The sequence below is a fragment of the Staurois parvus genome, unplaced genomic scaffold (assembly GCF_062004578.1).
Source record: "Staurois parvus isolate SC_StPar_1 unplaced genomic scaffold, SC_StPar_1.0 ptg000011l, whole genome shotgun sequence".
In the NCBI taxonomy this organism is placed as follows: domain Eukaryota; kingdom Metazoa; phylum Chordata; class Amphibia; order Anura; family Ranidae; genus Staurois; species Staurois parvus.
Window position 1 is genome coordinate 3,336,193 of NW_028317807.1, and position 16,285 is coordinate 3,352,477.

At 44.4% G+C, this 16,285-nt stretch overlaps 1 protein-coding gene across 1 annotated transcript; it reads left to right on the forward strand.

Annotated features, from left to right (window-relative positions):
- The first annotated feature begins 203 nt into the window (after positions 1–203).
- CUNH2orf69 (chromosome unknown C2orf69 homolog) lies at positions 204–15,380 on the forward strand. The gene is made up of 2 exons (XM_089670124.1): positions 204–586; positions 9,030–15,380. The coding sequence occupies exons 1-2, from the start codon at positions 350–352 to the stop codon at positions 9,855–9,857; spliced, it is 1,065 nt and encodes a 354-aa protein (XP_089526250.1). The 5' UTR covers positions 204–349; the 3' UTR covers positions 9,858–15,380.
- The last annotated feature ends 905 nt before the right edge of the window (positions 15,381–16,285 follow it).

Below are 16,285 nucleotides of genomic sequence, written 5' to 3' on the forward strand. Positions count from 1 at the left end.
TTTAGACATTAATGGCTGAGTTAGTTTGAGGGGACATATGAGATATATATATATATGTCTGACAACTGCAGAAGTGTCAAGTCTGTAGAAGTGCTCACGGTGACCACCAATACCCTCCACAGCTGGACAGTGCACATGCGCAGTGTAGGATATGAGCAGCGGGAAGAGCCGTGAAGGCGCGGAGGGGGGAGTGGTCTGGCAGCATCTTTCGTGTCAGTATGGTGCAGTGTGAGCTGTCAGGGACAGGCCCCACTCTCTTCCTACTGGAGGCTGGTGCGGGGTGGTAGTAAGCTCGGCCCTTATTACGTACAGCGCACAGACGTGTCTGCACACAGGGAGGACGGATCACATGCGTAGCCTAGTGAGAGCTGTGGGCTCTGCTCGCCGTCTGCTGCTCCAGTCTGTGTTCGGACTGATCAACATGTGTGCGGGGGTGAGCACCGCCCCCACCGACCTCCCCGCACTCTACACACTGCCTGCGGTGCCGGGAAGTGAGCCCGGCAAGTGTAATGATCTCCTCTTCTCCCCGCCCCGGGACAGAGCACAGAGGCCGCACCATGTCATCTACTTCCCGGGGGACGTGCAGGTGAGACGAGGGGACCACTGGGTGTGCGGGTGACAAGAAAGTGAGCATTATGCAAAGGTGACTATTGCGTGCGGGGGAGAAGGTGACCATTGCGTGCGGGGGAGAAGGTGACTAGTGCGTGCAGGGGGAGCAGGTGACCATTGCGTGCGGGGGAGCAGGTGACCATTGGGGGGGGGGGGGATGTGACCATTGCGTGCGGGGAGGGGGGTTAAGGTGACCATTGCGTGCGGGGAGGGGGGTTAAGGTGACCATTGCGTGCGGGGAGGGGGGTTAAGGTGACCATTGCGTGCGGGGAGGGGGGTTAAGGTGACCATTGCGTGCGGAGGGGGGGGTTAAGGTGACCATTGCGTGCGGAGGGGGGGGTTAAGGTGACCATTGCGTGCGGAGGGGGGGTTAAGGTGACCATTGCGTGCGGAGGGGGGGTTAAGGTGACCATTGCGTGCGGAGGGGGGGGTTAAGGTGACCATTGCGTGCGGAGGGGGGGGTTAAGGTGACCATTGCGTGCAGGGGGGGAGAATGTGACCAGTGCGGGGGGGGGTTAAGGCGACCCTTGCGTGCGGGGGGGGTTAAGGCGACCCTTGCGTGCGGGGGGGGTTAAGGCGACCCGGGGGGGGGTTAAGGCGACCATTGCGTGCGGGGGGGGGAGAATGTGACCAGTGCGGGGGGGGGGGTTAAGGTGACCATTGCGTGCAGGGGGGGGGTTAAGGTGATCCTTGCGTGCGGGGGGGGGGTTAAGGCGACCCTTGCGGGGGGTTAAGGCGACCCGGGGGGGGGGGTTAAGGTGACCATTGCGTGCGGGGGGGGAGAATGTGACCAGTGCGGGGGGGGTTAAGGTGACCCTTGCGTGCGGGGGGGGTTAAGGCGACCCGGGGGGGGGTTAAGGTGACCCTTGCGGGGGGGGTTAAGGTGACCATTGTGTGAAAGGTGACTATTATGTGCGGGAGATAAGGAGGTAACCATTGTATGTGGGTGGCCAGGATTTGACCATTGCGTGCGGGTGAGGAGAAGGTGACCTTTGGGTGAGGAGAAGGTGACCTTTGGGTGAGGAGAAGGTGACCTTTGGGTGAGGAGAAGGTGACCATTGGGTGAGGAGAAGGTGACCATTGGGTGAGGAGAAGGTGACCATTGGGTGAGGAGAAGGTGACCATTGGGTGAGGAGAAGGTGACCATTGGGTGAGGAGAAGGTGACCATTGCGTGCGGGTGAGGAGAAGGTGACCATTGCGTGCGGGTGAGGAGAAGGTGACCATTGCGTGCGGGTGAGGAAAAGGTGAACCATTGGGTGGGTGAGGGGAAGGTGACCATTGTGTGCGGGTGAGGAGAAGGTGACCCATTGGGTGAGGAGAAGGTGAGTATTGCTTGCATGGTGAAAAGGTGACCCTTGCGTACAGGGGAGAAGGTGATCATTATACGCGGGTGACAAGAAGGTGACCATTGTGTGCATACTGAGGCCAATGAAGCCTTGGTTGTATTCCTGTGTAGATGGTGGATGCAGCTTGCTGTGGCGCATGTATCTAGACTTTAGGATCAGTTTAGAGTACTCTCACGCTGGCACGTTTTTTTTTCTTTTCTTTAAACTAGTCTTTATTCAAGAGGAAAGAATCCAAAATATAGACATGTATAGCGTACTTCAGACATGTAGAATAGTACCACATTGGCAGTTTTACCTAGCCCAGGCATCGGGTAACCCCCTTGGTCCAGTTCATTTGTGCAGCGTGAGTGTTCTGAACCGGGCCCAGGAACAGTTAAATGAACTATACACTGTGGTCCCAGAATTTTGCATATTTGTTACTCTTAAATGATTGAGATAATCTCAGAATTTTAATATTACACAAAGAAAACCAAAGTAAATACAAAATGCAGTTTTAAAATTATGATTTCATTTATTAAGGGGAAAAAAGCTGTCCAAACCTTCCTGGCCCTATGTGAAAAATGAATTGCCCCTAAACATAACTGGTTGTGCCACTCTTGGCAACAGCAACTGCAATCAAGTGGCAACAACTGCAAAAAAGCAGTTCAAACCTGCCTGGCCCTATGTGAAAATGTAATTGCCTCCTAAACCTAACAACTGGTTGTGCCACTCTTGGCGGCAAAAACTGCAGTCAACCGTTTGCGATAATGGGCAACGAGTCTTTCACATCGCTGTGGAGGGCCACAGCATCTCAGTTGGATTTAAGTCTGGACTTTTACTAGGCCACTCCAAAAGCTTAATTTTGTTTTTCTTTGAGCCATTCAGAGGGGGAGTTTCTGGTGTTTCATTATTCTGCTGTGCAAGCCAAGTGCGCTTGAGCTTGAGGTCATAAATTTGTGGCCGGTCATTCTCCTTCAGGATTATCTGGTAGAACGAGAATTCATGGATCCATCAAATATGGCAAGTCATTCAGGTCCTGAAGCTGCAAAGCAGGCATGTTTGGACAGCTTTTTTTCCCTTAAATGAAATTGTTTAAAAACTGCGTTTTGTGTTTACTCAGGTTATTTTTGTGTAATGTCAACTTTTTTTGATCTGAATCATTTACAGAAATGGCCAAAATTATTGGCACCGCTGCATTTCTGTCAGATAATTGACCACTTTGCCAAGAAAATTGTTGCAATTACAAATGTTTAAGCATTCTCATATTTATTTTGTTTGTATTGGTCTGACACAAAAGTGGAGGAAAAAAAAAGCCAAATCTGACACATTCCACGCAAAACCCCAAAGAAGGACAGGACAAAATTATTGGTGCCCTTAATGTAATATTTGGTAGCACACCCCTTGGAAAAAATAACTGAAATCAATTGCTTCCTGTAACCATCAATGAGTTTCTCGCACGTCTCTACTGGAATTTCAGACCACTCAGATTGGAAAGGTTCCATTTGCTGTTTTGAGGTCTCTCCACAGGTGCTCTATGGGATTGAGATTTGGACTCATTGCTGGCCAGTTCAGTACTCTCCAGCTCTTTGTCTGAAACCATTTCTGGGTGCTTTCTGACGAGTGCTTTGCATCATTGTCCTGCTGTAAGACCCATGACCTCTGACAGAGACTCAACTTTCTGACACTGGGCCCTACATTGCGCCCCAGAATTTCTTGGTAGTTTTCAGATTTCATAATGCCATGCACACGGTCAAGACATCCAGTGCCTGAAGCAGCAAAGGAACCATAAAACATCAGTGAACCTCCACCATGTTTGACTGTAGTATTTTTTTTTTTTTTTTTTTTTTTTATTCTTTAACCACTTCCAGTCCGGACACTTTTACCCCCTTCCTATCCAGGCCAATTTTCAGCTTTCAGTGCTATCACACTTTGAATGACAATTGTGTGGTCATGCAACACTATACCCATATGAATTTTTTAGCATTTGTTTGAGACAGATAAAACTTTATTTTGGTGGTATTTATTCACCATTGGGATTTTAATTTTTTTTTGCTATGTAAATGAAAAATTCCAAAAATTTTGAAGTGTTTTTCTTATAAAATGTTGCACATTTAATAATATTTCATCATAAATCTTGGCCAAAAGTTATTCCGTTATATTTTTAGTAAAAAAAAAATAACCCATATTAGTTTCTAACCAAAAATTATAATTTTTAACCACTTGCCTACCAGGCACTTATACCCCCTTATTTACCAGTCCAATTTTCAGCTTTCAGCGCTGCCTCACTTTGACAATTGCGCGGTCATGCAACATTGTACCCATATGAAATTTTGATCATTTTTTTCTCACAAATAGAGCTTTCTTTTGGTGGTATTTAATCGCCACTGGGCGCTTTACTTTTTGCGCTATAAATAAAAAAAGTGCAAAAAAATTTGAAAAAAAAGTTTCTTTGTTTCTATTATAAAATTTTTCAAACAGGTATTTTTTCTCCTTCACTGATAGGCGGCACTGATGGGCACTGATAGGCAGCACTAAAGGGCACTGATAGGCAGTACTAATGAGGTGGCACGGATAGGCGGCACTGATAGACAGCACTAATGAGGTGTCACGGATAGGCGGCACTAATATGCAGCACTGATAGGTGACGCTGATGATGGGTACTGATAGACGGCACTGACTGGCATCACTGCTGGGCACTGACTGGCGGCACTGACTGGCACAACCCCTGGGCACAGGTGGGTGGGCACAGGTGGGTGGGCACAGGTGGGTGGGCACTTCTGGGCACAGGTAGGTGGCACTTCTGGGCACAGGTGTGTGACACTGCAGAGTGGCACAGGTGGGTGCACTGCTGGGCACAGGTGGGCGCACTGCTGGGCACAGGTGGGTGGAGCTAGTGGGCGCACTGCTGGGCACAGGTGGGCGGAACTTGCGGGTGGCACTGCTGGGCACCGATCATCAGGGCACTGATCATCAGTGCCCTGATGATTGGTGCCGATCCCCGCTCTGACAACTGCCGGTTCTCGGCAGTACTTTCCTCACGATCTGACAGCGTGAGGAAAGTGCAGCCGAGAACCGGCACTTGCATTTCCCTCTGATCAGCGTGTCATTGGACACCGCTGATCACGTGGTAAAAGGCCGCTGTGATTGGCCTTTTACCACATCACGTGATCAGCTGTGTCCATAGGACACAGCGATCACGGAGATCGCCGGGTGCATGCCCGCTGGGGCGCGCAGGAGAGCGCGTTCTGGGAGGACGTCAAATGACATCCACTCAGAACTGGCCAGCCGCAGTGCAGCCGTCATTCGGCTATCTTTGGTCGGCAACTAGTTAAACTTTTTTTTTTTTTTACATTTTTATTTTATTTTTGTATTTGGTTTTTTTTGTTTCTTTTACATACTGTCACCCTAGCAGTATAGTGTCATCATGGTGATACTGTACTACTTGTGGAGGGTGATGAAGAATTATTTTTTTATTTTTTACACTGATTGCTTTTTACACCCATAAAGGCTGTAAAAGCAATCATTTCTCCTCTCTGGCTGCATTGTTGCAGCTATTTAGAACTACTGTGTGAGCTGTGATTGGCCACAGCTTGTCACATGGTACAAGGCTGTTGTGAATAGCCTTGTACCATGTGATCTCTGTGATCATTCACAAATTTCACACGTAGTAAGCAATGATGTCAGAAGTTACAGCTTGCTTACTACTCTGCATGTTATCACTGATTGGCCAATCAGTGATCACATGATCGGAACCTCGCACAGAGGTCCCGTATGACAATCGGTTTTCCACTGTGTCCGGAGGACACAGCGGGCACCGGATCACAGTGCTGCACGCTCCCAGGGAACGGTCACAAGCAGGGGGCGGGTGGAGACCGTTTATAAATGGCCACTCAACCATGCACTGCCACCGTCTGGCCGTTTATATACAACGGCCAGACAGGAGGTGGTTAAAGGCATCATTGCTTTTTCTGAAAACCGTAGAATGATGGGCTTTACCAAAACGTGTAATTTTGTTTCCTATGTCCACAGCACATCTCCCAAAAATGATTTTGGCTTCCTTGGGTAAGTTTTGGCAAACTCCAGTCTGGCTTTTTTAGGTTTCCGTGTCAGCAGTAGCGTCTCTTTTCATTCAGATGGTGACATACAGTGCAAGCTGACACAGTTGTACCCTGTGCCTGAAGGTCAGCTTGAATTTGCTAGAAAGTTGATTGAGGTTCTTTATCCACCATTCGAACAATCCTTTCTTGCGATCTTTGATCAATTTTTCTCTTTCATCCAGGTCCATGCAGATTAGCTACAGTGTCATGGGTTGTAAACTTCTACGCACAGTGGACACAGGAACATTAAGATCTCTGGAAATGGACTTGTAACCTTGAGATTGTCCATTCTTTTCCACAATTTTTGATCTCATATCCTCAGACAGTTCTTTGCTGCTTTCTCTTCTTCATGTTCCATGTGGCACACAGACACACACAACAGAAAAGTTGAATCAGTTTTTTACCATTTTGACTGGTTGCCAGTGTGATTTCTATATTGTCAGCACCTGTTCATTGGTACAGGTGAATATATTTACAAATTACAGGAGCATCAGAAATTTGTAATGCAATTATTGAGAAGGTGCCAATTTTTGTCCAGTTCATTGTTGGAGTTTTGTGTGGAATGTGTCAGATTTTGCTTTTTATTTCTCCACTTTTTTGTCATACCGATACAAACAAAAGTAATAAACGTGAGAATGCAACACATTTCTGGGCGAAGTGGTGCATTATCTGACAGAAATGCAGGGGTGCCAATATGACTATGTGACAAATATGCAAAAAAAAAATAAATATCAGGAAGGGGGGCAAATACTTTTTTCACAGCACTGTAAGTGTGCATGGGAATAGTTATATTCCAAAGTGAGTGCAGGCCAATGGTGGAGGGGGAAAAAAAACAAACTTGGCACCATTCAGTTCAACCAGTGTTCTGAGTTCCATATGATCTTCTTCACAGGTTAATCTCCACTCCTACCTGCATTTATTTTGATTTGTATAGAGAGGAGAGCAGAACATAAATGCCTGTACATAGACACCCCCCCCCCCCCATCCTCCCAGCTTCTCTGTGGCTAAAGCTCCCTATCATATCTGTCATGTCTCTGCGCAGAAGCCACCCCTATTCTCGGTGCGTGGAGTAAAACCCCAACTTACCTCCCCCCACAGGGATGTTGAATTCATATCACCTGGCTCTTGGGACATGTAGTTCTAGGCGCTGGGCGGTTTTTTGTTTTTTTTTCTACCTTCTACCAAGCAGCCACCCAATTGCTTCCACACAGCCCACTATGTGTCCGACCTCCCCCCCGCCCCTGCCTACTATATGTCACGGGCTCCGCTTGGCTATCTGTGGGCCCGGGACCAGTTAGTGACTGCCAGTGTGCATAGGGGAGGGAGGAGAGCGGACACATCAGTTTCCCTCCCCTTGTCCTGACCCAGAAGTTATGTGACATCACTTCCGGGTCCCCGTTGACAGATTCCCGGCCATTGTGGCTGGAAAAGAATGTAATGCACAAAGATGATGCACAAGAAGACCCGCAAACAGTTTGCTGAAGGCAAGCAGACTAAAGACATGGATTACTGGAACCATGTAATGTGGTCTGATGAGACCAAGAGAAACTGATTTGGTTCTGATGGTGTCAAGCGTGTGTCGCGGCAGCCAGGTGAGGAGTACAAAGACAAATGTGTCTTGTCTACAGTCAAGTATGGTGGTGGGAGTGTCATGGTCTAGGGCTGCATGAGTGCTGCCGGCACTAGGGAGCTACAGTTCATTGAGGGAACCATGAATGCCAACATGTACTGTGACATACTGAAGCAGAGCATGATCCCCTCCCTTTGGAGACTGGGCCGCAGGGCAGTATTCCAATATAACGACCCCAAACACACCTCCAAGACAACCACTGCCTTGCGCTGAGGGTAAAGGTGATGGACTGGCCAAGCATGTCTCCAGACCTAAACCCTATTGAGCATCTGTGGGGCATCCTCATACGGAAGGTGGAGGAGCACAAGGTCTCTAACATCCACCAGCTCTGTGATGTCGTCATGGAAGAGTGGAAGAGGACTCCAGTGGCAACATGTGAAGCTCTGGTAAACTCCATGCACAAGAGGGTTAAGGCAGTGCTGGAAAATAATGGTGGCCACACAAAATATTGACACTTTGGGCCCAATTTGGACATTTTCACTTAAGAGGTGTACTCACTTTTGTTGCCAGCGGTTTACACATTAATAGCTGTGTGTTGAGTTATTTTAAGGGGACAGCAAATTTACACTGTTATACAAGCTGTACACTCACTACTTTACATTGTAGCAAAGTGTCATTTCTTCAGTGTTGTCACATGAAAAGATATAATAAAATATTTACAAAAATGTGAGGGGTGTACTCAATTCTGTGGATACTGTATTTATTTTTGTCTTTAGTTGAACTTAATCTCTTTTTTTCAGTTTGACTGGCTTTGCATTTAAAGCATATGTTCACCTTTTGCACAAAGTAATAAATGCAGTTAAAAAAATGTGCATTTATTATTTTTGGCTGCAGGAGCCTATAACATATTGCACCAGCACTCGCTGGTGCCATGCAAGTCCCCTGCAGACCTGTCAGTATATCTGCTTGCCCATACAGGATGTACAGGCAAGCAGCTAGACTGACCGGAAAATTCAATGTGCTGTGGTATTCCATTGAGAACTACAAGCCGACAGTCGCTAAGGATGTTGGGACTTGTAGTTCATTCACAGAACACGGCTCGTGCTGTTTTTAAATACTGACAGCTAGTGCAGGGAAGTTCTCCCCGTACTTCTGTCACGGGGGATGGGGGGGCAGCAGGTGGTGCCTGCAGCAATAACGTTACATGGTCCATGGGTGTAACATGTTCCCAAAGGTGAACTTATCCTTTAAACAGTCACCATGTTTATGCTAGCAAGACAAGTCTTTGATTTACAATTCATACCAGATGTTTTTTAGTGCTAGCAGTAAGACATGACTGAGTGAGATGGACATTTGGTTCACAAGGACATATAACACATTTATTAATTAGGCCCTTTTTTCTTTTTTTTTCCTTGTATCACCTGCAGAATTACCGTGAAGTTATGGCTGGCCACTCTGAAAATTACCGGTGGAAACGGTGGAGTCTAGAAGATATTGCAACTATCCTTTCTCAGCGCTTCCCTTCCAGTTACATATGGATTGTGAAACCTTCTCGCATGCATCTCCACAAATTCAGCTGCTATGACAATTTTGTGGAAAGTAACCTGTTTGGAGCCCCAAAGCACAGTGCGGAACTGAGAGCTATTGGACAACTTCATTCCTTGCTGACTAATGCTTTCACCATGGCACAAAACCTTCTGATGTCTCAGAGTAACAAGTATGTTGTGAACAGTGATCACGATCATTCTGTGAGCCACACAAGTTCTGCATTTTCCACAAATGGTTGCTATTCAGAAGAAGACAGTGTCAATCATTGCTCCAAGGACTCTCCTTACCTCGGTTCACCGTCTGTAAAGGATTCCCTATCCTTCACAGTGATTGGATTCAGCAAAGGATGTGTTGTACTAAATCAGTTTCTACATGAACTGCATGAAGCTAAAAAAGATAAAGAAGTCCATTTGTTTGTAGGCAATATTGAATCCATATATTGGCTTGATGGGGGGCATTCTGGAGGAATTAATACATGGATAACGTGCCCTGATATTTTGAAAGTATTTGCTCAAAGGCGTATTGCAGTGCATACTCATGTTACTCCTTACCAAGTTAGTGACTCTATGCGGTCCTGGATTGGGGAGGAACACAGGAAGTTTGTAGAGCTTCTGAAAGTGTATAATGTAATGGTGAATAACCAGTTACATTTTGCCTATGAAGCGCCTTCTTTGGATAACCATTTCAGAGTTCATGAAGTTTTTTAGATGTATCTTTAGAAATGCAGCGTTCCACTTCAAATGTGCAGAATATTTGCAACCTTCTCATGTTGGCTCCTTCTAGTGGATTTCCCATGGAATATAAGCTCACTTAGGTTAGCTACACAGGCAGCTCGGTTAGCGAGCCAAGCTGGAGCGGTCACAGCTGCATTAAAGCTGGAGGGGGGAGTTGATCAAATATTCCATTTCATCCAGATTTGACCAAAGTAATTGGGTGGACGTCTGCTTTACTGATGAATGAAAAATCAGGCAGGCTTCCAGTGATGTGAACCAAGTATATATATATTTTTTTCTGATTAATTGTTTAATTACAAGACTAAATCATACAGTCAATGATTTTTGGAGCGCATGTCTGGACTCTGCATGCAGTGCTGAATAATCATTAACCATAGTGACCTTTCCAGCAGTAACAAGTTGCTCATTAAAATGAGTGTGAATGCGATTCTTCTCATTGGCGAACACGGTTGTGTTGAGAATGATGGTGAAATTTTATGTTTATGAAGAACTAAGCTTTTTCTGAAATAGACTCCTTTTATTTATTGCTGATGTTCTAGGTATGCAGATTTTTGCATAGTCACACTATCTTGGACCAACGACCAAGTATGTATGTGCCATACCTATCCCATCCCAGTGAAAACTGGAAATCACTGTAGTTGGCACCACTAGTACATTGATTGCTGTTAGCTCCCAGGTCCCCTGTCGAGTGGCTGCACCGCTGCTTTGTGAACACGGGGTCATCATTCAGAGAACGCTTTGTAATTTGTCAATGAATGCAAAGCATTCTTTGATTGGATGAGGTGCACATTTTGACATCATGGCCCTCCTCTCCACATTGTTTAATCAGAGAACACTTTACATCCATTAAGAATTTTCCAAGTGTTCTCTGATTAGCACCCATACCGAGCAAGCGATGACCTGTATTCAACTTATTAGGAGTGCAGCCACTTTGCATGGGACCGAGAAGCTTACTACAGTGATTTCCAGCTTCCAAAGGGATTCTACAGATGTACCACATTCATACTTGCATAGGTCCAAGCTATTACGCTAGGCTAGGCCAATGTAGCTGCAAAAATATGCATCCCTAACTGCCATGTCTGCCTGCAGGAATTCAAATCTGTGGCCAGTCTTCTTATATCGTAGTTGAGGGGGTTGAACTGGGAATTTAAAATTATTCAGGTCCATAATAAAACAGGAAATATCTCTGTATGTGAAATTTGCTGCCTTTTTTAGCTTGATCTAGTGGAGGACACAACACATCTGTTATGTGCAATACTGCAAATTGCTCTACTATTACAAGTAGTGGAACTTCTAAAGGATAAGTGCACAACACTGTAGACCAGGCATTGCTAAATGGTGAACCGCAGACGGATCCGGACCCAGCAATGGTCCTATTCAGACCGCAGCGTTGCAAAATAGTGTCCTGTCCCCACTGCTGGCTCGCCTGCCCACCACTGCCGATATCATCCTCAAAGAAGAGCACAACATGGTAGGAGCGGCAGATCTGCCTTTTTCATAGCACTGCAAAACACAACCCCCCCCTTTACTGTCCTACTTATTCACACAAAACAGGAAGCATGGCAGGTCTGAACAAAGGGCAGGATTTTTCATGTTAAAAGCGGATGAATGATTGCTTGGCAGCCAATCACCAGCTTCTTAACTTGAAAAGCCCCGCCCTTTGTCCAGACCTGCCAACCTTCCTGTCTTGTGTGAATAAGGTAGAATAGTGTGGGAAGGGGGGCATGCTGCAATGTTATGAAAGGGACAGGAGTTTGTAATATGGAGGGATGTCAGTTGGGGGGTCTGTTATGAGAGGTCTGTGATTGGAGAAGGTGGGGGGGCTGTGATGTGATGCTGCACGAGAGGCTGTGATTTGAAGAATCTGAGTCAAAGCACCAACATGACACTCTGACATCTGCTGGCAGAAAAATTTACTGACCGGACCCCCGTGACTTTTAATTCAGTGCCCCTGCTGTAGACCATACTTACCAGCAGCCCCGCTCCTTTGAGATCTTCACTGTGCAGCTTGCTTGCCACCACACACCCCGCTTCTCAGATCTTCACTGTGCAGCTTGCTTGCCACCGCACAGCTCCTAGTCATACTCTTCAGAGTGGTAAAACTCATCCACAGTCCTTCAGGCTGATTGTTTGCCTTTTCAAAAAAAATTATAAATAATGTATCTTGCATGCTTCGGTACTGCTCTTATGATTTTGGTTCAAGGTTGTGCAATGTCAGGCAGGCTGAACATGTAGATCTGGGCTAGTTTGTTTTTGTAAGCTTTACCTGTTTTTACCTGAGGGGTAGTTGGGTAGAAAAGGATAAGTTCACTAAAAGTGCATTTATTCTTGAATTCGTTATACTTGGAGACATCAGTAACTTCTCCATTTAATACAATATCCTACTGTTCATTTAGGTGGGAGCCCTTCCCTAACCATAGGTATAAATTGTTGGATGAGGTTTATATTAGTTGTAAAAACTTGTCTTATGTATTTGTTGTTACACAATTAGTTTAGGCTGTGCCTATAAGCTTGCATATCTATAACATTCCTGTTTTAGTGCTTTTTAGGGTCCCAGGGACAGGTCCTAATGGTGCTGCTCATGTAACAGTGTTGTCTGTAGTTACCAGAAGGCGACTTTTACCTCTCATATTCTGCCCAGAAATAACACTGTGACTCTGGTTATTACTACTGACACACATTATTTTTCAGACACTTTTGTGGCGTCTGCACAAGCAAAATGAGCTAACTGTACATATGACTAGTAAGAAATGGGAGGTAGGAAAGTATAAAATAAAGTATTTTAATATCTGGCCTCATAGGATATCACACTGCATTCTGTTTTTACTGTGAGCTTTAGTTATTTGTGTTTAAAAATAAAAGTTCAGCACCTTCATTTTCTAGCTACTGTAATGGTTCGTTTTGGGTAGTTGTATTGCCTGTAATTGTCACTTTAAATTGGGACTGCAATAACCTAAACCCTCCCACACCCCTAATCTATTAGAAGGATATGTCAGTGCAGAAGAAGCAAGGGGGCTCTTCAGACTGATTTTAAGACTAATAAGGAACTTTTTAAAGCTGGCACTACATTTAACGGTAACTGGCATAATCGGTGACTCGGAACCAGTAGTGTTTTTTTGTCTCTTGCATCTGCAGCCCACACCTACAGATAACCTTGCATCTAAAGCCAGCCATAGATGGTTCAAATATTGGCTGGGTTAGCTGGGACCGCCTGAGATTCGAACCATGAACGGGCAGGCAGATTGTACAAAAGTCAATCCACCAATTGACTTGGGTACAACCATCAAGTCAGATTTTTACATGTGATTATTGCCAGCAGCTGTATCAATCACTCTGTTGACCCCGTTCACTGGGAGAATACAATGTGACTTTATTGATGGGGGAATCGAGAGATTTTCTTTCCTGCAACCCACAGTGGAAGGAAAGAAAACTGCTTCATCTATGGCTTGCCTTATAGCAAATGTCTCACTTCTGGTTAGCCTTTCCTTGCTTGCTTTGTCCTATGGTGTTGAAGAAATGTTTTGCTTTTACTTCTCATTGAAGGTGTGCCATTAATACATTTTTTGTGTTTGGACTCTAAAATTGAAGGCATGATCCATCATTTTACTGCAGCACCCAGGTTTTAGGTCTATAGTTGGAAGGAGTGTGCTGGATTACATAGTATACAAACTGAACATCACCTAGAGACTTGAATTAAATGTCTGACATTTCAGTTGGCCATTTCTGCAATTAATTGAAATTGTAACATCATCTTTGAAATATAAGAAAAAGTCTTAGCAACAGACTCTTAGCATGGGTTCACATATATGCGGTGCAATATATCGCATGTGATTCACACAGGAACCGCACTGCATTCCTGTGCAAATTGCATGCGATTTGTGTGCGGTGCGATTGGAGCCATACATTTTGTATGGCTGTAATCGCACCACATCCGCACCAAAAACATGCAGGACCCTTTTTTTGGTCCGTACTAGAATCGAACTGCATGGGTATTGACACCTATGCGTTCCAATTCTGCACATCGCACTGCGTTTTGCGGAGTGCTTTCGGTGTGTTACTGCACTCACCTGCAGTGGTTCGCATAAACTGGGTGCGATTGTGATGCGGTGCGGATTTCACACAGAAAACGCTGCAAATTAAGCACTGCATCAGCGTGAACTAGGCTTAAACCTCGTACAGTCGATGAAAATATTGGACAAATGATTTGTGCTTGTCACGTTTGGACAATTTTGCATGATCTGCTGTGATCGAAAGCTTTCTACTAATGATCAGATTGTTGGACGATTGCTCCAAAAATGTGTTAGTCACTGCTTCACTGAACTGTGTACCCCTTTCTAAAAGCCATAGTTTACACAATACATCCTGGTATGAATGTCATTACCTGAAATATCTCTTGACCTATGTACATTTTATCTGTACCTTCTTATTCTCTGGTTTCCACACATTCCTTTGTTATTCCATATTTAAAAAAAAAAAAAACTATCTTTGACCCAAATGATTATGACAATAGGATTTAATGAACCCTTAAACTCCATTTTTTAACATGGTTAAGTAACCTTTGGGGTAGACATCCCAGCGGTTGATCCAACTATGGTCTCGACCAATCATGGTAATTATTGGCATCTGCTTATGAGATACTGATTATGTAATCCTTGGAGTGGACAAACTTTTTTTTTTTTTTTTTTTTTTAAATTCACAAACTCCTGTGAATGGAGTTGCGTTTCCAAAACCTTGGGCTCTTAAAAAAAAAAAAAAAAAAAAAAAAAAAGACTCCAAAACAACTGATTTTCTACTGCTGATTAAGTTTACTGAACCTTGCATTAAAAAGTAAGTCTGATTTCTACAGTGTCTTGGGATTGTTTTTTAAAACTGTTTATCTTGAGCTATGTACAGATCTGATTTAAAGCTGTAGCATGGATCTACCCTAAAGTATTAGCAAATTTTTACTGTGCCTTTCCTTTTCGCCCTTCTCTCCTGGCTGATTATGCTGAGCATATACTACTTACCTAAAACAAAAATGTCCAGAGATTTTCATGGTGTGGCCAGTTAGCCTGGTGCTACATTGTCTGGTTGTAATGTTAATAAATCCATTTGCTATGCTAGTGTGTAAGTACATTTTAAAAAGTAAGCCAGACTGCAAACAGGCTTTCCAGCTAAGTGGAAGATAACGGCAAACCTGGTCTGACACAGCACAGGATTTCAGCCTGAGGCTGTATGGTACTGGGTCAGCCACATATGTCTGTCTTGCTTCCTTCAGAGGAGCATGGGTAGAAAAGGAGAAGCATACTGAAGTGCACATATACTTTAAAAATAGTTCTAGATTTATATTATGTTTCCTTCCAGTCTTTCACCATTCCGTGTTTTCTTTTAAGAGCAATACTATTGCAAGTTGATTAAAACCTTTATGCTATTCAGAGTAATTTTATTTGTTTTCTTAGGAATGTACTAAGAGGTGTCCTGCTAATGTTAATACCAATAAAGAAAAAAATCACTTTATACTTGCCTTCTTTTTTTATCTGAGTTGTATATCCCAAGTGTGTTTATATTCAGTAATAAAAAAAGTGAACCTGTCCTCCATAAGCCTAAACCACATGGGTAAATGTGGCACTGCCTGGGTACAATGTATCCGAAACCAAGAACTGAAAATGTTTCTGTTGCAGGTTATCAGCCCTTAGACAATACTTAACCCTGCTCCTCTGCAGAATTGGTACAGGGAGTGTCTTCCTAGGACAAGAAGTGTGTGTGGACCACAGACCACCTCTTCCCCCATGGGCCTCCATGGTTTAAGGATTAAAAAAAAAACAAATGCCCCAGGTCTTCTCAAGCTATTACACTTCCTTACATCATTTTGGAACTATATTTATGAGACAGGTGCTAGAAAAGAGTTCCTTTTCATAGCCAAATGACAGCTACAGCACAGCCATTCTTTGGACACAGCTGATCACGTGACACAATAAAGGGCCAATCACAGCAGCCTTTTACCACGTGATCAGCAATGTCCAATCACAGCGGAAATACACTTGCTGATTATCGGCATTACTTTCATCATTCTGTCACAGCATGAGGAAAGTACTGCCGATTACCGGCATCTGTGAAAGGAGACATCTACACTGATCCATGCCCTTATCAGTGCAGCCCCAAAAGTGCCCAGCAGTGCTACGAATCTGTGCCCTTCAGTACTGCCTATCAGTGCCCATATCACATTAATGCTGCATATCAGTGCAGGCTCATCAACGCACATCAGTGAAGGAGAAAAATGTCCTGTTTGCAAAATTTATAACAGGAAAAAAAAAATTTTTTTTTTTTCTCAAATTATCTTTTTTTGTTTATAGTGCAAAAAATAAAAAAACCCAGTGGTGATTAAATACCACCAAACGAAAGCTCTATTTGTGTGAAAAAAA